A 27,687-nucleotide genomic window follows, 5' to 3' on the forward strand; every position below is an offset into this window, starting at 1 on the left:
TTCTCAGGTTTTTTTAATTTTACTTTTTTTTATTTAAAAGATATATGTGTAAAAATCATAAAAAAAAAATAAAAAGTAATTGCGCCCCCGGGTGGGCTCGAACCACCAACCTTTCGGTTAACAGCCGAACGCGCTAGCCAATTGCGCCACGGAGGCAGTTGTAACGAGTTGAACAATTATCTCAATTCAATACCATAACACAACTTCTCTTTAGAACATGTTGAAATCAAACATTCACACTATGCTTCACAGAACAGCGGCATTGAAGAAGAGAACACACCACCCAGAAAATTAAAACCCACCACAGTGAACAGTATTATCGACATAAAACCACATAACTGAGCTACATGAACATCTGTGCCCATTGGATATTGGCTTGGCATTAATCACCCTTACAACAATAAAGTTATCAAGTGAATGACACTTTGTGAAACAACGTACCCACTTTTGATTGATTTTTTTGGGACAAATTTGCAGAGATTTTGCACCAAATTGAATCCAATTATTCTGTCATATTAGATTAGATGGTGACATGATTAGGTGAAATTTTCTAATTTGGCAATGTGGAAAAAGAGGGAGTTTTTTCAGTTGGGTTGTGATGGTTTTGTGTGCAATGCAAAGGAGTGGACAAGTGCAACATTGAATCATTTGATGCGGATTAATTAGTCGTGGACTGACATGGATGGAAATGCACAATTTTTGGAAAATAGGGCGTTAAACCATTTCATAATGTGATAAATCATCTTAAAATAATTAGCTATGCGAATTTCGGCCAGCGAAAACAACTGTTATTGCTACCGTAGTTAAAGAGTATGACGTAGGCACGGTTGAAATCAGTTCAGGGGATACTGGAATTTTATTGTGGGTGTAGGAAATTAATTAACTAACGGAGAATATCTAAATATAACATACTATATTATATTAGCTTTAAAGATTTTGTCAACTATTTTACTAAAATTTCGTCGAAAAATGTATTCCATAGCGTATTTACAAGGCGCACAGTGAGCACATCCATCAGTTTTTTTTCTGTGAAAGCAAATTCTTTTAATTTAAAATGCTTAACGAAAATATACGCTTATAACGTCAAAATGTAATATTTGTGAAACGTTGTATGTAGTCTCTTCTTAAAATGTAATCTCTTCTTAAAATATTAGACCAGAACATTAGTATAATATTTATAATTTTACAAATTTACTGAGATACCGGCTTCAAAAACGAGAAAATAAATAATTATTTTAATATTGAGATTTGGACATTACCAACGGTAAATTCGGACTTTTAATTCCCTTCACCACTTGGAATGTTAAGTTTTATACTCTCAGTCATATGGCTAGAGAGGATATATATCGTCTGATACGACAAAAACGTGCCTCATCCAAATAACAGTTTTAGACCCTAGGTCTCCTGTGAGTCTCTTTCAGGACATTTGGAGTCGATATAGCGATGTCCGTCCGTCCGTCTGTCTGTCTGGCTGGCTGGTGATCACGATAACTCTCAAAGGGAGAATCCGATTTGGTCCAACCTTGGTACATAATAATATTATAATATTTAACTTAGATCGAGTTCGAAGATGGACAATATCGGTCCACTCTTTTTGGTACCTCCCCCAAAAAAGGCCGAACTTTTCAAAGAAAATATTTTACTGCACAGAAGGAAAAATGATAATCCGATTTTGCTGCAACTTTGCAAACCCTAATATTTGTATTAGTACAAGGTCATGTGAGAAAATGAACAATATAGGCCCAACCCATCAAGTACCTCCCCCACAAAGGTCAAAATTTTGAATAATTATAACTATTAAAAAAGGTGATGTAAGAGTCCGATTATCTTCAAATTATACGCATCACAATAATTTTATTAACCCAAGGTCTGGTGTGAAGATGCGATGTATCCACTCCTTCTGGTACCTCCCCCACAAAGGGTCAATTTTGAATACCTATGAAGCTCATAAAATGCGAATTTAACATCCGATTCCATTCAGCCTTGGTAGATCTCATTTTTTTATCACCAAAAGGTGTGTTGTAAAGATGACTGAGATCGGACCATTCCTTCTGGTACCTCCCCCACAAAGGGTAAAAGTTCTGAATAATTATAACTCTTATAAAATGTGATGCAAGATTCCGATTGTTTTCAAATTGCACACTTCACAATATTTTTATTAACTCAGGGTCTGGTATAAAGATGGAATAAATCGGTCTACTCCTTCTGCTACCTCCCCCACAAAGGTCCAAAATTTTTAATATCCATGAAACTCATAAAACGCGAAAATAACATCCGATTAAATAGATGGTAGAGATCGGACCATTCCTTCTGGTATAGCCTCCACAAAGGGTCCAAATTTTGAATAAGTAAAGCGAGCATAAAATACGAAATAAGCATTCGGTTCTCTTCAAATTTCACACATTCCATTATTTTTACTAAATGCTGTCAAAATGTGAATAAATCGATTATGTCTGCGATGGTACGTTCGTTACCGTGATACTGGTAGCGTAGCCCGACGTCAAGGAAGTGGACGGAAGAAAACAGCAACATCAGCAGAAATGGTGCGAAAAAGTAAAGAAACGACTTGATAGAAACCCGCGACGCAGTGGCTGAAAAAAGGCTCGTGAGCTGAACATATCGCAATATTCCATTCGGCAAATATTGAAAAATGAGCTCGGGGTAAAGCCATTGGAATTCCAAAAAGTGCTAGAACTTACACCGCAACCGAAAGAAAATAGGCTCAAAAGAGTCAAAGAGTTGCTTCGCTTGGCCGAAAGTGTTGAACAGGACTCAGCACCATTGCACTCAGCACGCGCCACCCAAAAATGGTTACAAATTGAGGTTCCTTGCTTCATTTCTACCGCACAGTCGCCACCATAATCTCCGGATACCAATCCGTTGGACTATTGTGTCTAGAGTATTTTGGAAAGCAAGGTTGGCACTAAAAAATACCAAAGAGTCGGTCACCTCACGCAAGCGCTTCGCCGGGAATGGGTCAAAATTCATTGGCCTTTTGAAGGCCATAATTCGTGCCGAAGCTGATCAATTCGTACAAATTTAAAATTATTTTAAATTTTTACGCTATTTTCGACATTTTTTGCTTTCATCCAATAAAAATTAAAAAAAAAATAAAATTTGACTTTGTTTCAGTTTTTTATCTTATCCTGTATATAACCGAATATCAATATCAGTATATTGCAACTCTTATTTATACCCTACAATAAATATCGGATAGAGCTGACATCAAACTTCAGGGTTGATCCGGATAAAAAAAGCATATTTTATGGCCAATGACCAATTATGGGCCAAACAAAAATAAAAATAGTCTTATTTGTTATTGCGGACATGGTAATCCCTTTTCCGACGTATCCGACCTTGTCAATGTTAACACATATTTTTATTTCTTAAATATTTGCGCATGGCAATTGACATAAATTATATAAATCGTGAATGATCTCTTATCTGCAGCATGGCATGAAGCATATATTTTTTGTCAATTGGGCTAGCCAATACTTGGAATAACCCTATTTCACATTTGTCATAGGCGAAGTAGAATGGTAATATAAAATTTTGCCAATGAAGAGACATCAAATATAAAATGTAGCCCTAAGATTGCATAAAACTGCTTTTATGATTTTATCATAGTCCCAACCTTTATTTTAGTAAAAGTACGTTTACATACAAATATTTATCCGTGTTAACATATTTTATATTAATCTGTTCTATGTAAACACGCTATCAAAACGACATAATGTAAACGAGGCATGTCATGTTATTTTTGCTCCTAAAACTATGCTTTAAATAAATAAATAAATAAAAATAATACCTACAATTTGGCAACAAGGTGTTGCACATAACAACAAAATTTACAATTCGTCCCAATACCCCCATGTTGGAAATTGTGCAAAAATATTGATAACTATTTAAAAAAAAAAAAACAAACACCTTCAACAAATTGTGCATATAACATCGTCTTATCGTCACACCTTATCGTCACTAACGATGTTTTTAGCCAATTATGCGATAACAACCATCTACATACTTATGAAGTAATTCGCTTAGTTCGATTCGCAAACAATTTCAATAATACAGAAATCAGTTTATTTTTAAAAATGGTGGTCGATAGACAAATGTCCGTTGTAGACGCCGCAACCCCGGAATGGGTTAATACAGAACTTTTTGCGAATTTGTTGTCGAAAGAAGTTGCCGATTTCCAGAAGATACTTAAATTCTCAACAAAACGTGTGGATAATTGCAAAGATAATTATTTGGGTGTGAAAATCGAGTACGAAGCAAAAGGTAAATAAAAACAAGTAAAATACTATCACCCGGTTTTGCCGACAGATATATACTCTCAGCCAATGATCGATTATTTAAAAACATTTCGACTTCATTTATTATTATTCAAATGTTAAACCCCTTATGCAGTAGGTTCCGAAGGAATGGGCCAATATTGACCATTTCGTATCGGACATAAGTAAATACGATATATATATTGCGAAGTGCTAGGTTGGACTGTGTTGTGTTGATGGAAATTCAGAGATGTACCAAGACTTGAATGGAATCGGATACCAATCATGCTTTTTATGAGATTCATGGATATTCAAAATCTTTACAACGGATCTTTTGTTAGTGCAAAGAATGGGATGTGTGAAATATAAAGAGAACCTGATGCTTATTTCGGATTTTATAAACGCTTGGGTTATTCAAAACTTTGACCCTTTGTGGGAATGGTACCACAAGAAATGGTCCGATCTCTACTGTTTTAATAACAGATCTTGTGTTGATAGAAATATTCAGATGTGCCAAGTCTAAATGAAATCGTATATTAATTTCGCGTTTTATGAGCCCATTGGATATTCAAAATTTCGACCTTTTGTTGGGGAGGTACAAGAAGGAGTGGACCGATATATTCCATCTTTACATTAAACTTGCTTTTATAAAAATATTGGGATGTGTGAAATTTGAAGGCAATCGGATTCTTACATCACATTTTTTAAGAGTGATAATTATTTAAAATTTTTACCCTTTGTGGGACAGGTACTTGATGGAGTGGACCGATACTATCCATTTTTTCACCTGACCTAGAACTGACGCAGATATTAGGATTTGCAAAGTTGGAACAAAATCGGATTATTGCTTCTACTTCTGCGCAGAAAATATTTTTTTTTTTTGAAATTTTCGGCTTTTTGTGGGGGAGGTACCAGAAGCAATGGACCGATATATTCCATCTTGGCACCAGACCTTGGGCTTATAAAATTATTGGGATGTGTGAAATTTGAAGGCAATCAGACTTTTACATCGCATTTTATAAGGGTTGTAATTATTATGAATTTTTACCCTTTGTGGGACAGGTACTTGATGGAGTGGATCGATATTGTCCATTTTCGCACCTGTCTTAGCACTGATGCAAATATTAGTATTTGCTAAGTTGGAGCAAAATCGGATTATCGTTTCTCTTTCTGTGCAAAAATATTTTTTTTTTTTTCAAATTTCTACTTTTGTGGGGGAGGCAAAAGAAGGAGAGGACCGACATATTCCATTTTCGCACCAGACGTTGGGTTCGAGAAAATTATTGAGATGTGTGAAATTTGAAGACATTCGGAATCTTACATCATATGAGTTGTGATTATTCAATATTTTGACCCTTTGTGGGGGAGGTACCTGTTGGAGTGGACCGATATTGTCCATTTTCTCACCTTACCAAGCACTAATGATAATATTAGTATTCGCAAAGTTGGAGCAAAATCGAATTATCTTTTCTCTTTCTGTGCAATAAATTATTTTTTTTTTTTTTTTGAAAATTTTGACATTTTGTGTGCGAGGTACCAGAAGAAGTGGACCGATAAAGCCCATCTCCGAACTCGATCTATGTTTGACAATAATATTACGATGCACAAACTTTGGATCAAATCGGATACTTTCTTCGAGAGTTATCGTGTTATCGTGCGCACCAGTCAGACAGACAGACAGACGGATGGACATCGCTAGAACGACTCCAAATGTCTTGAAACGGATTTGGTCCGAAGAGACCTAGGATATATAAAGGGTATAAAAATGAAAAAGTATTTTCGCATTTTTGGCGACATTGATGCTAACATTTTCTAGATATATAATGGAAGTAGAGATTTCTTTTTTAGAGGTTGATAGAGAATTTAATTAAGAATAATTTTGTCTTTGTTGTTATTTTTCTAAAATGATGCCTTGTTGCTGGAATGATGCCTTGTATGAAAATTTTGGTTAAGCTCAAATGAAGTAGGGCTTTAACCGTTTAGTTAAGACAAAGACTTTTGATGTATTTTGGGACCTATAGTAGAATTATATGTCAAATCATTTTGTAGAATATTTTTTAACCATATTTTGAAGAAGGGTCAAAAAGACGCCTTTTTGTGAATCGCTTGAGGGTTAACATTTTCGACCGAAATAATCCCCGTTTTGTTATCAGTAGTATTGCCTTTATACCAAAAATGTAAGGACTCGCAGGAATCTTAATCCAAATATTTCCAAAAATGCGGAAGATGGTGGAACTCTATTTATTGGAAACTTCTAATTAGGTCATTAATTCCCTAGTGATTAAAATTCCATTCTACAATTCGAATCATTCTATGGGAACATTACTGAAAATTATATTTTAATTCATGTTTTCTCTTAAATTCTAGTTGCTGCAATAGTTTTTCCTCCTTTTATGTCAATTACTGATACACATAATATGTTTTCTAATTTCAGATGGCAAGAGACGTGTCATGGGTTTCATTCTCAAAACTGCAACATTTAGTAGCGGTGACAAATTTCTACCCTATCTTAATAATTCCACATTGGCTCAAGAAAACGATGTGAATTTTGAAATTTTGCCAAAGTTTCGAAAATTATATGAAGAGGAGAATACCCCCATTAACTTTGCTCCAATGGTTTATAAATTCCCACAACCTGTTCCGGAGGACTACATCCTTTTCGAAGATTTGCAATACAAGGGTTACAGATGTATTCAGCAATCTGGTGGTCTGAGCAGCAAACAAATGGAAATAGCTTTGAAAAACTTGGCGGCATTTCATGCAGCGAGTGTGGTTGGTGCCAAATTTGACATAAAGTCCAGGAGAACATTTTGCAACGCTACCAAGGAAACTCAAATCCTAGCCGATCGCATATTCTATGAAAATTTACGTGGCTATAGTTTGAAACACTATGAAGATAAGATTGTAAGTGCATCCTTTATTAATTTTCGTTGTTGTAAACAGGAACTAATTTTATATTTTTAATTCATTTAGAAATCTTTACAAACCCAATTTTTGGAAAATCGTCCATTCTCAAATCAGCAAGAATTTCAAGTACTTTTGTTGGGTAATGCCAATTTGGATAATATGTTATTCCAAATAGATGCTTTTGGCAATATTAAGGATTTTGTTTTCACAAATCTGGGTTCATGTTCATATGGCAACCCTGCCAAGGATCTTTGGTATTTGTTGTTATCGTCAACCAATTTGGATGAGAAGTTAAACAAATTTGAATATTATGTCAAATTTTATTATGATCAATTGATCGGCTGTTTCAAACTGCTGAAGTATAAGGGTGATGTGCCAAAGTTATCGGAGTTACATTACGATTTGTTGAAAAATAATAAATGGGGTAAGTATACTTAATTCGATTTCGGTATTTCATTTCGACATTTTCGACGTTTTAATATGTTTATGTTTAGAAATGATCACTACCAGTGTCGATTTAATTAAATTTGTCATTCCGTATGTAATACTTCCAAATATCTGTCGGACACCCCATAAAGTATATATATTCGAGGTCAGCACAAAATTATAAGTCGATTTAAAATTGCTGTTTTCTTGAATCAGGATACAGTCCAAATAATATGGAGTAGAGCTTTGAAGTTTGGCTTTATAGTTTGCATTCTGCCCAGTATGAATGGTATTGAGTATCGTTTTTGAATACCTCCCGATATTCGGCATTTTGAGGAATTAAATCACATCTTCTAGCGGAATAGTTTAATGTATTATACCTGTAGTTCGTCTGATATAGTTGATTGTGTTTACGTTTTTATATAGCTCTCATATAACAGTACCTCCCGATATTTGGTATTATGTCTATATTAGCCACATTTCTCAAATGAAATATTTTTAATTTGAAATGGGTCTTACGCCCGTTTTAAAACATTGTTCCTATGGGTAACGTTTTTCCTAACCCACATATAACAGTGCATTCGGAATTTTCAACTTTTAGATCGTAATGGCTTTCTCCCATGGTGGCAGAATATTATCAATATACAGGGTGAGATAAAAACAAGTAAAAAGCAGTAAGTTCGGTAGGGCCGAACTTTGAATACCCTCCACCATTTGGAACGAATTAGAAAATTTACAAAAAAATAAAATCCTTTAAATTTTATTTTAAATCTTTACAATATCTAATATAGGAAGGTGCCGATATATGGGAGTATATATGATATTGTGGACCTATTAAGACAAATCTATATCTGGGTGTAAAGTTCCCTTGTGTGGATTTTCAGATAATTCCATTGGAAAAAGTAGCTAAAATCATCAAACTACTGAATATCGGGGGGTACCGTTATATGGGGGATATACGATATTGCGCACCTATATAGGCAATTCCCTTTCGGGGGGTAAAGTGCTCATAAAGAACTCCTTGTGTGGATTTTCAGACAAATCCGTTGAAAAATGTGGGTAAAGTTATCAAAATACCGAATATCAGGGGTACCGTTATATGGGGGATATACGATATCGTGGACCTATATAGACCATTCTTTTTCAGAGGGTAGAAGGCAATTCTTTTTCACAAGGGACTCCTTTTGTGGAATTTCAGACACTTCCATTGAAAAATGAGGCTAACATCTTCAAAATACCGAATATCGGAGGTTACCTTTATATGGGGGCTATACGATATCGTGGACCGATATAGCCAATCTTCGAACTTGACCTGCCTGCAGACAAAAGAGAGATCTGTGCAAAATTTTAGCTTCCTATCTTAATTCGTTTAGACTGTAGCGTGATTACAACAGACGTACAGACGGACGGACGGACAGACAGACGGATGGACAGGGCTAAATCGTCTTAGAATTTTAAGCTGATCAAGAATATATATACTTTGTTGGGTCTAAAATGATTATTTCGATGAGTTACAAATGGAATGACGAACTTAATATACCCTCCATACTATGTATGGTGGAGGGTATAAAAATCATTTTAAGAACAACAAAATCAACAATTCTGTCTTTTGTGCGAAGGCAGATCTAGTTCGAAAATGGGCTATATCCGTCCACAATATCGTATAGCTTCCATATAACGCTACCACCCGATATTCGGTATTTTTGAGGATTTTAGCCACATTTTTTAATGAAATTGTCTGAAAATTCACTCAAGGAGTTCTTTTTGAGTAGTTTGTCCCCCTGGAAGAGAATTGTATTTATAGGTTTACGATATCGTATAGCCCCCATATAACGGTACCTCCTGATATTCGGTATTTTGATGATTGTAACCACATTTTTTCAATGGAATTGTCTGAAATTCCACACGAAGAATTCCTTCTGATTATTTTACCTACTGGAGATACATGTAAATATAGGTCCACGATATATCCCCCATATTTTACCCGAACTTTCCAAAGGGAACTGTTCGAAAATTCGCTCAAGAAGTTCTGGAGTACTGGAAGAGAATTGTCGATATATGTCCACTATATGGTATAGCCCCCTAAAACGATAGTCCGCGATATTAGGTATTTTTATGATTTTAGCGATATTTTTGACCGGAATTGTTTCTAATTTCGTATTTAAAGTTTGAAGCTCATACTGAGTACTACAACCTATGACGGCAAATTGTTTACCCATGTCCATGTCTTCGTATAGCCCACATATAACGGTACCTCCCTTTATTCGGTATTTAATATTAGCAACATTATTCAACGGAATTGTTTCAAATCTCGTATTTGAAGTTCGAAATCGGTACTACAGCCTATGACAAAAAAATAATACTTTTGCACATTTCGATGTTTTTTTTTAAATGCTGAAGGGTATTAAAAGTTCGTCCCGGCCGAATTTAGGTGTTTTTTTTATCTTGTTATTGTTATTCAAAAATGGGGGAGCTATGGGCAGATAGTTTTCCTTTTCACACCTGATATTAGCATGATAGATATGATATGATAGATAGATAGATATGATATTTATATAAATTTTAAGAGATTCAGTGGTGGTATTCATGTTATTCCGTTTGTAACGCCTCCGTAAATTTTTTGGAGAACCTATAAAGTTTTCGCATAGATATAATGTTACCTCCTTCTTATGAAGTAGTGTAAAATAGCAGAAAATGGTTTTTGTAGGTTCACGTTTTGTTATGGCACCAATATCACGGTACCGCCCACTTTATAGTATTTTGAAGAATTTTACTGAATTCATTAACCGATTTCGTTAGCAGTTGCAATTTAAAACTAAACTTGTTCGAAGTACGTTTCAGGACATTTGGCACCGATCTAGCGGTGTCCATCCGTTTGTCGGACTGGTTGGCTGGTGCGCACCATAATTCTCGAATGCAGTATCCGATTCCTTTATTCAATGTAATATAATTACAACACATGGATCGTGTTGAGATATGAGTAATATAGGTCCACTGCTTCTTGTAAATCCCCCAAAAAGTGTAAAATTATCAAAAAATTTTATTTTAATATTCCAAATATTAAAATTTGTATCAATGCAATTTCTGGCGCAAGAATGGAGAATATTGTCCTAGTCCTTCTAGTATCTGCTCCACACTTCATAACTATTAGAAAATAATATAAAAACTAAACTACAATTGTTCTTGAATTTTGCCAATATTTCTACCAATTGCAATAGGTTACAATGGACCATTCTCTCTGGTACCAAATGAGGATATTCAGGTGTCAAACCTGCAGATCTTAGAGTTTTTTCCACTTTTATACCCTGCCATACATTTATAAGTCTTCGAAAGACCACAAAAAGTTCATTCCTGATCAGCATAAGATTCTATGTCGATTTAGCCATGTCCGTGCGTCTGTCCGTCTGTGGAAATCATTTTATCTTCTGAATAAAATGAAATAGGTCTACAAAGATTTGCTTAAATGTGTTTGAGGTTCGTGGAATTTTTAATATTGAAAATGGTCAATATGGACCTTTCAATATCAGTACAGTTCCAAATTATGGAATAGATTCCATGTTTCTGTAACTCCCTCTTATCGGTATTTCTATGTTTTAGCAATATTTTTCAACTTAGTATGTGAAGCTTTCCGTTACCATGGCATTTTTTTAAAGTTGATATTTAGAGTTCACACATGGTAGACTATCTCCGGATGAGCTTTTTCTATACAAGGTCACTTATGGCCCGCATATAACGGTACCTCTCGACATTTAGTATTTTCGTGACAGTAAATATTTGAAATATGAAATTTGGTGTAAGTAATGGGAACAACCTACTGAAACTTGTCCATACAGATCCATATTTCAAATAGTCCCCATATAACCGACCCTGTCTATATTTGGTAACTAGTAGTCTCATTAAAAAAAAAAACAAATAAAAAACATTATGTTCGGCTGGGCCGAACTTTTAATACTCTCCACCTTACGGTAGTAGAAACATTAGAACCCAATAAGACCAACAAATACCAATTTTTAGACAAATCCGAAAAAAATGTGACAAAAACCATCAAAATAGCGAATATCGGGAGGTACCGTTATATGGGGGCTATATCAAAACGTGGACCTATACAAGCAATGTTTCGCCATCGGAGCCATTGTGACCAAAGAATACAAATTTTTAGACAAATCCGTGAAAAAAATTTGGCGTTATATAGGGGCTATACCAAAGCGTAGACCTATACATACAATGTTTCGCCACAAGAATTAGGACCCTTAATGATCTACAAATACTGATTTTCAGGCAAATCCGTTAAAAACTGTGGCAAAAATCATGAAAATACCGAATATCGGGAGTTACCGTTATATGGAGACTATACCAAAACGTGGACCGATATATCCCATTTTCAATATCAACCACAATACAAATTGTTCTGCTAAATTTTGATGCTCTATGTCAAAAAATGTGGCCTGTATAGTGATTTCAACAGGCAAGCTGGCATCGTTATGTCGACTCAGAATGTTATGCTGATTATGAATATATATACTTTATAGGGCCTACGACGAATATTTGGGGATGTTACAAACAGAATGACAAAGTTACTATACCCTCTTTTCCAAGGTGGAGGGTATACAAATGTTTAGATTTACTAGCTCTGGTAGAAAACATTCAATATGAGCCCCGCTTTGTGTACAGTGCTTAAACCGTCCTGATATTCGTCATTTTGGGTCTAAAAGGAATTGCGGGCAGATTCGAGTAATGGACCTAGGTACTTCTAGTCATTTTTTAACGATATTACTTTCTGAATAATGGAGGGAAATTTTTAGGTAAAAATGTAGGTAACATAAAAATCGTTGTCAACTTTCATATTTACACGCGCATTTCGATTTCGAGTATTTCAAAGAACTTAGTCAGTTTTCATACGTCATCTTTTTTGACGATCAATACACGATATGCAACGAATTACCTTATAGAGATATTCGGTATGGGAATTTCCAATACTAATCTAATCAATTGTTAATGAGGGAGATACTACCGACATAATAATATATAATTATTTGTTTACTTCTAGCTTTTGAAGCCGTGACGCAGGTGCTGCCGCTTGCACTTTGGGATCCCATCCAAGATTGTGCTGTCTCAGCAGATTGTTCTGCTGATCCATGCGAACGCAATGATCGATTATTGAAAGTCATGTACGGACAAGAGAATTATTGCCAACAAATTCAAAAACTGCTGCCATGGATGGAAAATAAGGCACTACTTGAGGTGTGACCTAGAAAAGATAACAGAGAACAGGGGTAGCTAAAAGTGCTTTGATAAAAAGAAAACTAACTGCGGAGAAGAAGAACTTATAAATGCAAAAAAATTTAAATAAAAAATATATATTCCAACTATCATAGAATGAGAGAGCGTTTTTATTTTGTTTCCAATCTTATCATTAGTATTTGAATTTTGATAAATTCTCTAAATTTGTTGCTAGTGTACAAATCGCAAAATATCGAGTGATTTGGACTTATATCTGGTCAGACGTATTATGAGTAATGACGATTAGATTCCAAGCGAATTGATAAAGAAATGTGGCACGCGACGAAACTTTTCTATAAAAACTTTTAGTTTTCGATTAAACGATTTTAGTTGGTTTAAATTTTTGAAACAAATAGTCCGTGGGAAATTGAGTAAACGTTTACGGAAATGACTGCAACCCCGGTGCCAGAATGGTTAACAGCTGATTTGTTTGTCAGTGTATTGGAGAAAAATGTTGAAAACTTTGATAAAATCACCAAATTTACAGCAGATACTCCATTTGCTGCTGGAGAGAATTTCCTATCGATATTGTGGGCTATTGAAATTGAGGCAGCTTTAAAGGGTAAGTCTGAGAGGGAACAATTAAAGGGTGTGTGGTAAAGATGGGAATGGTATACGTTTAACATGAATTTTTAATAAGTGGATAAAAAGGATAAGGTAGTCATTGAAAATGGAAACAATTTAGAAAGTCTGCACACTAAATCAAATGTTAGTAGGAATATTGCAATGAGCAAACGTTGAAGAGAACTAAGGAATAATTTCGAATTTTACAAGACTTATGTATTTTACGAGAGCTAATATTTTTAGTCCAGGAATAGCAACTACACCAAAAGGTCACTTCTGACAGTTACATTAATGCCGACATCCCATTTATTTATAGCAAAATATCTACAATCTCATATATCAAAGAAGGGGATGTTAGTAAGACCAAATTTTAACAATTCTCACCAATTCAGAATGGTCTCTTGGCAAATAAGAATACAACCTAAAAAATCGAATAAAAATATGCCAAACAAATATTTATACCCTGTGTTAATGGTATTATGTCTTTGTGAATATGTTTGTAACAGGCAGAAAGAAGCGAGACAGACTCATAGTTACTTTTGAGGATCGTTATAGAATCACTTTCTGAGTCGATTTATGCGTGTCAGTCCGTCTGTCCTTCCTTCCGTCCGTCTGTCCACGTATTCTTGTGAACAAAATGCAAGTCGCATTTATTATCCGATTGAGATGAAATTTTCCAAACAATATTTGTGTGGCCCAAGGACGATCCCTATTGAAACCGGTGATAATCAGATCAGAGTTAGATATAGCTCCCATATATCTTCAACCGATTTCGGGTTAATTGTGCATCAAATTGACAATATAAGTCCAAATGACCTGTATTTCGGTACATATCACCGAATTCAGTCTAGAAACAAGTTAATTAAATTTGGAGAACATCGGTTCAGATACAGCTATAGCTCCCATACATGTTTTTTCCGATTTGGGGTTTAAAGACCCTCAAAAGCGTAATATGCATTCCACAATAATGATCTTTGGTACCAGATATCAAATACAGCTCTAAAATAAGTGTATCCAATTTTATCAAGATCGGTTCAGATTTGGATATAGCTCCCACATATATCTTTATTCGATATCAGTTTTATTTGCCACCGAATGACTAATATCAGCCCAAATGGACTGAATTTTGGCATTTACGACTAAATTCAGATTTGAATATAGCTCCCATATCCTCAACCGATTTGGGGTTAAATGTGCACCAAATGGCCAATATCAGTCCAAAAGTCCATCGAATTTGGAGAAAATCGGTTCAGATATAGCTAGAGCTCCCATATTTAGGTTTTATCCGCTTTGGTGTTTAAATCCCTTAAATTTGTAATATACGTTCGACAACAATGATATTCGGTACCAGATATCTTATAGAGCTCGGAAATACCTCTGCCATATTTGATCAAGATCGGTTCAGATTTGGATATAGCTCCCATATATATCTTCAATCGATTTCGGGTTAATTGTGCACCAAATGGGCAATATCTGACCAAAAGTCCTGAATCCGACCGAATCGGAAAAAATCGGTTCAGGTATAGCTATAGCTCCCACATATAGGTTTTATACGATTTGGTGTTTAGATCTCTTAAATTCGTAATATCCATTCGACATCAATGATATTTGGTACCAGATATTTTAAAGAGCCCGGAAATACCTTTGCCACATTTTATTGAGATCGGCTAAGATTTAGATATGGCTTCCATATTTATCCTTAAACCGATTTAAGATTTACCGTAAAAATAATGGCTGCTACCATCCTTAATGAAGTGAATTTCGGGACGTATGTTTCCGTTTTGTGGAACTCGGCTCCGGTTTATATTTTCTTATTATAATCCTTTTCGAAGTGATATCATACCTATATTAATTGGTACAAAAGATTAAAATGCCTCCGTCAAATTCAGTTTAAATTACAAGTTCCCTCTAAAATCAAGCTATAACCTCTAAAGCCAAATGTTGATAGGTGGTATGATGTAATTCGTGTAAATTCTTTTGTTACGGGAGCTCTACAGATATGCATAGTGGTGTAGGGTATCATATAGACATTTTGACATTTTCTTACTGATTTTTTGTTACTTTTTTTTCTATTTGATTTGAAACTTTTTTACACCATACGACAGTTTTTTGGGTTATAATATATGATATTTACCATGGGGTAAATTGTTTTTCGAATATGTTAGCAAAATATTTAGGTGTTGAAATTAACCAAAAACTGAAAATTTATCGCTCAATAGGTCACAATAAAAAACCAATAGACACGAAACTTTACATGAGACTACAGTTTAGAACAAGACAAAAGTCTAGCTTTTTTATTACCATCGGATTATATTTAGCAGTTAAAATGGCCCACAAGTTTGTATGAATTTGTTTTGAATACGACAGAGGGCGTAAATATTGGACAACGTCAAGGGTCACATTTTAAATAACTGTATGACATTATTTCAAAAATGAAATCGAACTAAATGGGTTTTTTAATATATTATAGTGTTGTAGGGTATCCTTTTGTTGGAGAGAGAGAGAGAGTTATTTTTCGAAACCACCATAAGTCTTGACTAAATATTACAAAGTACCACTTTTGAACTATATTGGGTACTCACTTCGCTTAATATGACACTTATATTATTTTTTCATATTTTATTAACTTTTGAGTGAGGCACAAGAAAAAGTGGACAGATATTGCTTATTTGCAATCTTAATTAATGTTCGGTAAAAATATTACAATGTACCATGTTTGAAAGCAGACGGACATGGCTAGTTGATCTCATACAACGGATTTAGATCAAAGAACTCATATTTCGATGTTGCTTGTATGAAAATTAACTGTAACCTCTTTAGATCTAAAGCTGAGGATATATAACATATAATTACGGGAAAAAATCCAGCAGATTATGAAAGTAATGCTAAAAATAGAAGACAGGTGTATCGGTGTTTTGGAAGTTTACATCATAAAGGAATCAAAATAGAGGAGATAAATTTCCCCTTCCTCCGCACTTTTGGAAAATTTCGGTTTAAGTTTTTATAGAATCCGTTCATTTTAGGTACAAAATTTCGTCGGCAATATTACAGATAATAATGTGAAGCTTATTTCAGTCAGAAATTTTAAGCCATAAGCGAGCCAACAAATGGGGGTGTTGGTCCTTTTTTATTATATATAGTTAAAACTATATTTAAACGGGATCGTAGCCAGAAAAAATATTCTACAAATATATTATACCCTCTACCATAGTATGGAGAATATATTAGGTTTGTCATTGCGATTGTAACACCTCGAAATATAAATTATAGACCCCAACATATATATTAATTCTTGATCAAAATAAAATTCAATTTTGATTTAGTTATGCCCGTCCGTCACACAAATTCACGTCTTAGTGAATCTATATCTATAAAAGAGGAAAATGTTTGTATGTTACCTCCCAAAAATTTAGATTTTATATGCACATATCTATTGATTGGTTGAAGATACAGTCTCCAAATTTGGAATACGTAGCGGAATTTGGAACAAAAATAAGTTTGCCAATTTATATTCTAATCTGATTTGGATATAGATCCCATATATATTTTCGACCGATTTCGTTAATTTGATGCCTCAAACACAATATGAATGTTCGATGCCAATGAAATTTGGAATGTGTGAAGTGATTTAATCTGAAAATAAATTTGTCAAATTATATTGAAATCGGTTCAGATTTGGATATAGCTCCCATATATATTTTTGGCCGATTTCAAGCATTTGATGCACTAAACACGCTATGTATCCCCAATTTCAATGAAATTTGAAACGTGTGATAGATTTTATCTAAAAAATTGATTTCCCAAATTATATTGAAATCGGTTCGGATTTGGATATAGCTCCCATATATATTTTCGACCGATTTCATGTATTTGATGCACCAAACACGCTATGTATCTCTAATTTCAATGAAATTTGGAATGTGTAGCGGAAATTAAAACAAATATACATTTGTCAAATTATATTAAAATCGGTTCAGATTTGGATATAGCTCTCATATATATTTTCGATCGATTTCACATATTTGATGCACAAAACACGATACGTATTTCCGATTCCAATGAAATTCGGCATGAGTGGCTAAATTTGGTACAAAAATAAATTTGACAAATTATATTCAAATACGCTCAGATTTGATTATAGCTCCCATATATATACTCACCCAAAGCCAGAAAGACAAAATCTGGCACGAGAAAAAATTGCCAAATTATATTGAAATCAGTTGAGATTTGGATATAGCTCTCATATATATTTCGGCCGATTTTATATATGTTATGCACCAAACATGATATATATGACCGATACCAATGAAATTCAGAATGTGTGGCGGAATTTGGTTACAATAATAAATGTGACAAATTAATTGGAAATTAGTTAAGATTTGGATATAGCTCCCATATGTATATTATCGGCCGATTTCACATATTTGACGAACCAATTTCAATGAAATATGAAAGGTGTGGCGGAGTTTGGTGTAAAAGTATTTTTTTTAAATTATATTTAAATCGGATCAGATTGGCATATGATTTTAATAAGAACCATTGACCTACAACGCCTTAGGCTAACACTTAAAAACGATACAACAATTGATTTGAAATACGCTTATTACGGCGAAGTATGTTGCTATCTCGAATTCACTAATTGCAATAGAAATGCCACTCAACTTCAAAAGATTGCAGTTTACTGCACGCTTGGTATTTGCTATGAAATAAATAAATCCGAAGGACAAACCCTTCGTGTATGTATGTCATATTACTGCTTTTCTAATGGTTTTGGTTATTTACGCATTAAAGAAGTACAACAATTTGTTTTTTTAATTTTTAAATTTGTTGTTTTTTAACCAACATATATTCGTAAATAAAATCTTGAATGCATACAAAATCAAAAAGGGTAGCGAAGCGCACCGGGTTCAGCTAGTCCTACATATAACTGTATCTCTCAATATTCCGAATTTTGATGATTTTAGCTATATATTTTTCAAAAGAGACATCGTAAAATTGGTTCTTAAAGTTCGTAAGACAGTTAATTGGAATTTTTAAAATTATAATGGCTTATTTCAACTGAACTTTTTTACATTTTACATTTAATTTCCTTATAAATAGTAGAGGGAATTAAAAGTCACCACCACAATTGTAAGGCCAAATACGTAATCTATGTGAATTTATGCAAAATATTCCTACAAATCCCCTTTGTAGAAAGACAACGTCAAAGACAAAAATGTTCTTCATCAAATTTTACTATAAGTCACCAAAGAAAAGAAATCTCTATATTCATTATATATCAAGATTTTTTTTTCTATCAATGTTGCCAAAAAAAAATGATCAATTTTTGCTCGAATTTTTTTCCAGTTGACATTTGAAATAAAAATAAAATTTGGTTTTAGGCAAAAGTGTCAAAAGATGAAATATTCCGGACAACATTTCATTACAAATCTCAGAATAAATCATACATCTAGGTACTATAGTTTTTAAGAAAATTATGATCGAAATTTATGAACTACAAGTGAAAATTTTGTAAAAGTTTTTACTGCTTGTCTAACAGATTTTGAATGTAATTTTCTTAAAAATAATATCTAAAGTCAACAGATTCTAAGAAATCTTAATCCGAAAATATGGAAGGGGTGGGAGCTTGACCTTTCTATTTTAGTTATTTTGCGATGTAAACTATTAAAACGCCGAAACGCTCTACTTTTATAATGAGCTGGATTTTTCCTGTAATTATTAAAAAAAAATAATTTTGTCGCACAGTGTAATTTATATTAGTCTAACCGTAAAGGGTCAGAACAGCGTTCGCATTTATCCATTTAAAATACATTTTCATAATACCGAAATTAACATACTAAAATTTATGTTATTTCCCCTCTTAGATGGTTCGACAAAAATCTGCAAATATATGCTGAAGATACCTCCGACTTCAGCACAGGCTCAAGCCATGATTGGCATGATGAATTCCTTTAAACGTGAACGAATCTGCTACTATGAACTGTTTCCCGTTTTCGATGAAATGTATCGCAAGGCTGGCAAAGTTACAAAAATTGCACCCAATGCCTATTCGTTTGACAAAGATTTGGGTTTTGATGTCATTCTCATGGAAGATGTACGTCAAGAGGGTTTCAAAAATATGAATCGCCTTGAGGGACTTGATATGGACCATGCCAAGAGTGCCTTGGAAGTTTTGGCAGAATTTCATGCTGCCTCCGCCACCTACATTGTGAACAACAATGGCCTGCCAGCGCTGATGATGGCGCCAATGCTCAAGGATGGTATGGTGGAAATGTTGGCTAAATCCCAGGAACCACAGGAGCAAGTGCTGGTAGAATGTTTGCCTATCTACAAGGCAGAGAATTTAAAAGAGAAGCTGGTAAGATGAATTGAAGAATGAACAATCAATGTTTGGAATATTTGTATTTGATGGCGTTCGTTCCAGATAAGTTATCGGCCCAAATACTTGAAAGAAATTTTGAACTCGGAAAACCGCAGCATGGAGGATTTCAATGTCCTCAGCCATGGTGATTGCTGGTCGAACAATATTATGTTCCAACATGATGACAAGAATAATGTTTTGAACACATTGCTGGTTGATTTCCAAGTTGGTCGCTTCACATCTCCCGCCCTTGATCTGCAATACTTCCTTCTGAGTTCTACTAGCTTGGACATCAAACTGAAATATTACGACTATTTCATTCAGTACTACCATCAGAAATTAATTGAAAATCTGAAGCTGTTGGGTTATTCCAAAAAGATGCCATCTCTGAGAGATCTTCATATGTGGATGTATGATTACAGTTTTATGGGTAAGAAGGCCATGGAATTTTAAAGAAACTATTTTTTTCTTAACGAAAACGTTTTTCTTTCGTAGGATATACTGTCCTCTTAAAGAGTCTCCCAGTAATCCTTCTGGATCCCAACGCCACAAAAGACTTCAACATGGACAACATGATGGGTGACAAGAATGACGGAGGTGCCATGCAGAAGGCCATGTATACTGGGGAAGGATATTGCAAACAAATGCAACAGTTACTACCTTGGTTGGCTAACAAGGGCTATTTTGATTAGGAACATAAATATTTGTCAAACAATTGAGTGTATCCCAAAGGAACAAATGACTGAAGAATGACTGTGTATTTATTTAAAAAAATAACTAGGACAACTTTTGTAAAAAAAAAATAAATAAAAAAATAATATTTATTGAAAATTGGTACTAAAAGTGCACGAAAGGTACTAAATAGTACTACAGTTGGCACAATTTGGTATTGGATGAACAGATAGAGCTTAAAATCTAAAATTTTGTATAAAGGTTCAAGTATAGCCTGGACACATGGGAGTGGTTCGGAAGTTTGAACTATAATTGTCTAAAAAGGACTGAATGGTACTATATTTGGTACTGATGGTTGTCTTATATTTGTAGAAAGTACTAAATGGTAATTAATATCGTATTGGATGAAGGGATATAGCTGCAATCCTCAAACTTGATATTGAGGTCTCTGTTGTTTTCTATAATTGAGTACTAAGTGGTACTATATTTGGTATTGGCCGAGAGAATAGAGCTGAAATCAATATAGATGCCACTTTTGGTGTCTGTGGTCAATATATGGAAGTGCATTTGAAATCTGTACTATATTTACTTGAAAAGTACTAAATGGTACCGAAATGGGTATTGAGTGAAGGGATAGGGCTGGAAACTCGAAATTTGATATTGAGGTCACTGTTGGTATCTGAGGTTGAGATATGGAGCTTGTTTTGAAAATTCGCACTATACAGGGTGAGATGAAAAAACTGCAATCAACTTCGGACTGCTGTTATTTCGTAGCCACTCGTCCGACAGGATAGGCCTGGAATCCCGAAATTTAATATTAATATTAAAAATGCGAACTATACTTGTTCGAAAAGTACCGAATGGTACCGAAATGGGTATTGTGTGAAGTGATAGGGCTGGAAACTCGAAATTTTATATTGAGGTCACTGTTGGTATCTGAGGTTGAGATATGGAGATTGTTTTGAAAAATCTCACTATAAAGGGTGAGATGAAAAAACTGCAATCAACTTCGGGCTGCTGTCATTTCGAAGCCACTCTTCCGACAGCTGTTAAAAATTTTTCCAGTGACAGCTCATTATATTGTTTACAAGCGTACAAAAGCATTTTGGTGAGAATTTTCCAGAAAAAAGAGTTATTCGTTATGGAATTCAAGCGTGATTCTTTATGTTTGGCTGGAAAACCACAAGTGGCTATCGTTAGTGCAATCCAGCATTTAAATGTGAATAAATCTTTTGTGTCTCGTACCATCGCTCGTTATCGTGATACTGGTAGCGTAGCCCGACGTCAAGAAAGTGGACGGAAGAAAACAGCAACATCAGGAGAAATGGTTCGAAAAGTTAAGAAGCAACTTGATCGAAACCCGCGTCGCAGTGGCCAAAAATGCCTCGTGAGCTTAACATATCGCAATTTTTCATCCGGCAAATACTAAAAACGAGCTGGGGGAAAGCCATTGAAATTCCAAAAAAAATGGAAGAAAGGGCTAAAGAGTTGCTTCGCTTGGCCGAAAGTGGTGAACTGCCAAATTTGGTTTTCTGCGATGAGAAAACATTCGTTGCCCAGCAGTTTGTAAAGAAACAAAATGATCGTGTTTACTTGCAAAAGAGGTCAGCTGAAAATGTGCACTTTCGATTGGCCACCAGAACTCAAGCGCCGGCCATGGTGATGGTGTGGCCCGCCATAACAGCCGATGGTCGCTTTCCGCTCGTATTAATCGATTATGGCATCAGAATAAATACCAAATATTATCGCGAAAATATTCTGGACGGTGATTAATGCCATGGCCACGCAAAAATTTTGACCGCACACCTTGGACATTCCAACAGGACTCAGCACCATCGCACTCAGACCGCGCCACCCAAGAATGGTTCCTCGCTTCATTTCCAGCGCACATTGGTCACACGAAATCTCTTGGCCAAAACACCGCAGAGCAACATTCGGGCAGCGTGTGACGGTTTCATTGGCCGTTTGAAGGCCATAATGCGTGCCAAAGGTGACCAATTCGAACAAATCTAAACTTATTCTAAAATTTGATGCTATTTCCGACATTTTTTGCTTTCATTCAGTAAAGTAGAAAAAATAAATGTAAAAGTTATGGCGTTTAAATTTGTTGCAGTTTTTATACCCTCCACCTTGGAAAGGAGGGTATATTAACTTTGTTATTCTGTTTGTAACATCCCTAAATATTCGTCGTTGACCCCATAATGTATATATATATTCATAATCAGCATAAAATTCTAAGTCGATTTAACGATGTCCATTTGTCTGTCTGTCTTTTGAAGTCACGATACAGCCCACAGCGCCAAAATTTAGGAGAGAAATTTGTATTGTGTCTAGGATGGTTGGCATTGAAAATGAGATATATCGGTCCATATAGCTCGTTTTGGTATAGCCCCCATATAAAGGTACCACCCGATATTCGGTATTTTGATGATTTTTGACACACTTTTTCCCGGATTTGTCTGAAAATTGGTATTTGTTGGTCATAATGGGTTCTAGCTCCGGTGGCGAAACTTTGCATGTATAGGTCTACGCTTTGGTGTAGTCCCCATATAACATTACCTCCCGATATACGGTATTTTGATGATTTTTACCACATTTTTTCAATGATTTGTCTGAAAATTGGTATTTGTGGGTCATAATGGTTTCCAGCTCCGGTGGCGAAACATTGCATGTATGGGTCCACGTTTTGGTATAGCCTCCATATAATGGTATCTTCCGATATTTGGTATTTTGATGGTTTTTGTCACATTTTATCACGGATTTGTCTAAATATTGGAATTTGTTAGTCATAATGAGTTCTAACTCTGTTGGCGAAATATTGTATGTATAGGTCCACGCTTTTGTATAGCCCTATATAGCGGTACCTCCCGATATTCGGTATTTTGATGATTTTTGCCACATTTTCCCACGAATATGTCTAAAAATTGGTATTTGTGGGTCATAATTGGTTCTAGTGTTTCTACTACCCTAAGGTGGAGGGTATTAAAAGTTCGACCCGGCCGAAATTAATGTTTTTTTACTTAATTAGTTTAATATTAGAAACAATAATAAATACTTGAAGCATTCTACTCACAGAGTAACTTAACTTAGGTGAACATCTGGTTGAAACAAAATGCAAATGTGGCCCTGGCAATGTATGCATTTGTGTATTATTTTCTTAATTTTAAATATGAGGAAATATACTTACAAATTGATTTTAAATTTCCGATAATTACTTGAAATTTTACTTTTTTGCAGCAGCAATTAATACATCAACAAAAAAACGGAAAATTTTACTTTGAATAGACATTGTGTTTAATAAAACCTGATACCTACAGTCAATTCGTCAATAATCTTTAATTCATTCATTAATTCATTTTAATTGAACAAAGCCTATGCTGCCAGTTAATAAGTCAATTAAAATCTGCATTGTTAACTCGAGAGTGCAGTGAAGCTGGTTCATGCGACTCTCAAATGCATACAGGGCGACCTAATTATGATGTCTATTCTCGCAACTTGAGAATAAATTCATTTTTGATTTTATAAATTGCACCAATTTACATTATCTCACTTGTATTCCATTCATTATAAAAAGTTCCTACTGTATTTCATATTTAGAACATCAAGTTCAGGTCAAGTTCAGGGACGTATTAAAATAGTGTGAAAACAACACTTTTTTCTAGCGACACTTACAACATCTGAAAAGACGAGTGTATTTTCTTCCGTCAAACAAAAGCTTTAGAAGCAAACGTCAAACAAATAGGAATCTTATCAATGTTAACAATTAACCTGCAAGTCATGTTCGTGAGAGCAATTTTATAATCATTTTTAGTTTGTTTTTTTTTTTTTTCAGTAAGTCTGAAAATAAAAACTAGCAATTTTGTTATCGGTAGAAGATAGAAGGCAATTGTGTACACAAACCTATATTAGGGGAGGTTTTAAATCACTCTGATATGGAGGCAGTAAGTGCGCGAGTTTTATTTTTAGGATTGCCAAATCATTTTTCTTTCGCGCCGATAATATTAGATGGACGGTGCTATGAATAGATCTCATTATTCTAAATTTCCCGGCAAAAAATTGTGACTTTAATCACTACTAAGTGCCCTCTGCAATACCAGTGTCTCGAACATAATGTCAAATATAAATAAAGACAAAACATTGCCAGTCCAGCAGTTTTTAAACAAACAAAATGATCGTGTTTACTTGCCAAAGAGGTCAGCTAAAAATGTGCACCTTCGGTTGGCCACCAGAACTCAAGCGCCGGTAACAGTTATGGTGTGGGCTGCTATAACAACCAATGGTCGCTCTCCTCTCGTGCCATCAAAATGAATGCCGAATGTTATCGCGAGAATATTCTGGAGGATGTATTAAAGCCTTGGGCAAAAAATTGTGACTTTAATCACTACTATGTGCCCTCTGCAATACCAGTGTCTCGAACATAATGACAAATATAAATAAAGACAAAAAATTGCCAGTCCAGCAGTTTTTAAAAAAACAAAATGATCGTGTTTACTTGCCAAAGAGGTCAGCTAAAAATGTGCACCTTCGGTTGGCCACCAGAACTCAAGCGCCGTTAATAGTTATGGTGTGGGCCGCCATAACAACCAGTGGTCGCTCTCCTCTCGTGCCATCAAAATGAATGCCGAATGTTATCGCGAGAATATTCTGAAGGATGTATTAAAGCCTTGGGCACGAAAACATTTTGGCCGCAGACCTTGGACATTCCAACACGGCACAGCACCATCGTATTCAGCACGCGCCACCCAAGAACGGTCACAAAAATGAGGTTCCTCGCTTCATTTCCAGCGCACAATTGCCATCAAAATCTCCAAATACCAATCCGTTGGACTGTTGTGTCTGGAGTATTTTGGAAAGCAAGGTTGGCACTAAAAAATACCAAAGTGTCGATAATCTCAAGCAATGGGCCAAGCGGGAATGGACCAAAATACCTCAGCGTGTGACGGTTTCATTGGCCGTTTGTAGGCCATAATTCGAGCCAAAGGTAGCCAATTCAAACTAATCTAAACTTATTTTAAAATTTGAGTTTTTTTTTATCTAACCCTGTATGGTGGACAATAACCGTAAAATCGAATGAATATCGAAGTTAAATAAAAATCGTTAACATTTGGAATATGTATTTTCGAGCTGTATTTGATGTGGTATCAAATATCATTGTTGTGGAGTGCACATTATGCATGTGGGGGACTTTAACATCAACTCGGATAAAACATATCTATGGGAGCTATAGTTATATCTGAACCCATTTTCACTAAATTTGAAGTACTAGTTATACCCTACACCACAAGGTGGTCAGGGTATTATGTATTTGTGCATTTGTTTGTAACAGGCAAAAGGAAACGAGATATACCCATAGTTCCTTTTGATGATCTTCATAGAATCACATTCTGAGTCGATTTATGCATGTCCGTCCGTCCGTCTGTCCGTCTGTCCATGTATTTTTGTAAACAAAGTACAGTTCGCATTTATTGCCCTATCCAGATGAAATTTTGCACAAATGCTTTGTTTGGCCCAAGGACGAACCCTATTGGAGATAATCGGTAATAATATAAATTTAGATATAGCTCCCATATATATCTACGTCCGATTTGCTTTTTATTATGCACCAAACGTGTAATATCAGTCCGAATAGTATGGAATTTTGCACGTACGATCAGATTGGACCTGAAAATAAGTATGCCAAATTTGATCGAAATCGGTTCTGATATAGCTATATCTTTCATATGTATTGTTCATCCGATTTGTTATTTTTGTCCTCCGCAGCCGTAATATGCACTCTGTAACAACAATATTTGAGGAAATATATCAAATACAGCTCAGAAATACATTTGCTAAATTTTATCGAGATCGGTTCAGATTTGGATATAGCTCCCATATATAACTTCGTCCGATATAACTTTGATTGTGGACCAAACGTCTAATATTTGCCCAAATTTGATGAAATTTGGCACTTACGACTGAATTGAGTCTAGAAGCTGGTATGTCAAATTTGGTGAAGATCGGTTCAGATATAGCTATAGCTCCCATATATACTGTTCATCCGATTTGTCATATTTGTTACCCACAGCCGTAATATGCACTCCGTAACAACGATATTCAGGGAAATATATCAAATACAGCTCAGAAATATCATTGCCAAATTGTATCGTGATCGGTTCCGATTTGGATATAGCTCCCATATATATTTTTATCCGATTTTAAATTAATTGTGCACCAAATGGGCAATACAAGTCCGAATTTAAAATATACAAATGCTTCGGCATATTTAGTCCTTTGAACTTTAAATTATAATAATAATCATAGCGTGTATGATTGAATTCTCCCATAAAAACTTTTAATTGTTATGCGCAGCTCTGCTAAATTAGCAAAGTGGTGTAGGGTATCATAAAGTCGGCCCCGCCCGACTTTAAGACCTTCTTTACCGGTTTTTTGATTGAATTTAGTCGGAATTACCAAAAATCAGTTTATTTGGGCTGATATTTCGTTTGTTCTTCCGTTCGTTTATCCATGTGTTTTTGTGAAAAGAATTTAGGTCCCATTTCTTATCTAATTGAGATGAAATTTTCCAAACAAAATTGGTTTGGCCCAATGATGAACCCTATTGAAATTGGACTGTTGGTTCAAATTAAGATATAGCTTCCATATATATCTACAACCGATTTCGTGTTAATTGTGCACCAAACGCCCAATATCAGTCCAAATGACCTGAATTTTGGCACATCCGAACTAATTCAGTCTAGATAGAAGTACATCAAATTTTGAAAATTGGTTCAGATATAGCTATAGGTCCCATATATATGTTAAATTACATGACTTTATGACATTATTTGAGGAATAATACGGACCAAAAACATGCATATGCACGAAGTAACTAAAATATTTATAATGCTTGGAAAAGAGTTTTGAGTGTGGTCTTCTCGATTACGTCGGTGGGTTTTTAGTAGTCCAATAATGGATCCCAATATCTGTCCATACTTCTGGTTCTTCCTCCCAAACGAACAATATTAGAAAAAAAAAAACAAGTAAGCAAAGGCTATAGTCATGCGGGGCCGACTATGTTATACCCTACAACACAACCCTTGTGTCCAAATCCATATAGATTTCGCTTTTGAAATTAGGCTTCAATTGTGTGATCGGAAAAACGTTTCTGTTTTTGGTTGGCCCCTATGTATCTCCAAATTTAGACTCATCTATATGATTTGCTTG

At 35.0% G+C, this 27,687-nt stretch overlaps 2 protein-coding genes and 1 non-coding gene across 3 annotated transcripts; 2 read left to right on the forward strand and 1 right to left on the reverse strand.

Moving 5' to 3' along the window:
- Positions 1 to 82: 82 nt before the first annotated feature.
- On the reverse strand, positions 83 to 156 carry TRNAN-GUU (transfer RNA asparagine (anticodon GUU)). Its single transcript has one exon. It is a non-coding gene; the product is annotated as a tRNA-Asn (tRNA).
- Positions 157 to 4,051: 3,895 nt separating this feature from the next.
- Positions 4,052 to 12,982, forward strand: LOC105261802 (uncharacterized). The gene is made up of 4 exons (XM_059126525.1): positions 4,052 to 4,281; positions 6,709 to 7,178; positions 7,248 to 7,605; positions 12,655 to 12,982. Exons 1-4 carry the CDS (start codon positions 4,095 to 4,097, stop codon positions 12,852 to 12,854), a joined length of 1,215 nt encoding a protein of 404 aa, XP_058982508.1. The 5' UTR covers positions 4,052 to 4,094; the 3' UTR covers positions 12,855 to 12,982.
- Positions 12,983 to 13,121: 139 nt separating this feature from the next.
- LOC101895253 (uncharacterized) lies at positions 13,122 to 20,616 on the forward strand. Its single transcript, XM_011294190.3, has 4 exons — positions 13,122 to 13,449; positions 19,316 to 19,809; positions 19,876 to 20,242; positions 20,308 to 20,616. Exons 1-4 carry the CDS (start codon positions 13,275 to 13,277, stop codon positions 20,502 to 20,504), a joined length of 1,233 nt encoding a protein of 410 aa, XP_011292492.3. The 5' UTR covers positions 13,122 to 13,274; the 3' UTR covers positions 20,505 to 20,616.
- The last annotated feature ends 7,071 nt before the right edge of the window (positions 20,617 to 27,687 follow it).

This window comes from Musca domestica, unplaced genomic scaffold (genome assembly GCF_030504385.1).
Source record: "Musca domestica strain aabys unplaced genomic scaffold, Musca_domestica.polishedcontigs.V.1.1 39, whole genome shotgun sequence".
Classification (NCBI taxonomy): Eukaryota; Metazoa; Arthropoda; class Insecta; order Diptera; family Muscidae; genus Musca; species Musca domestica.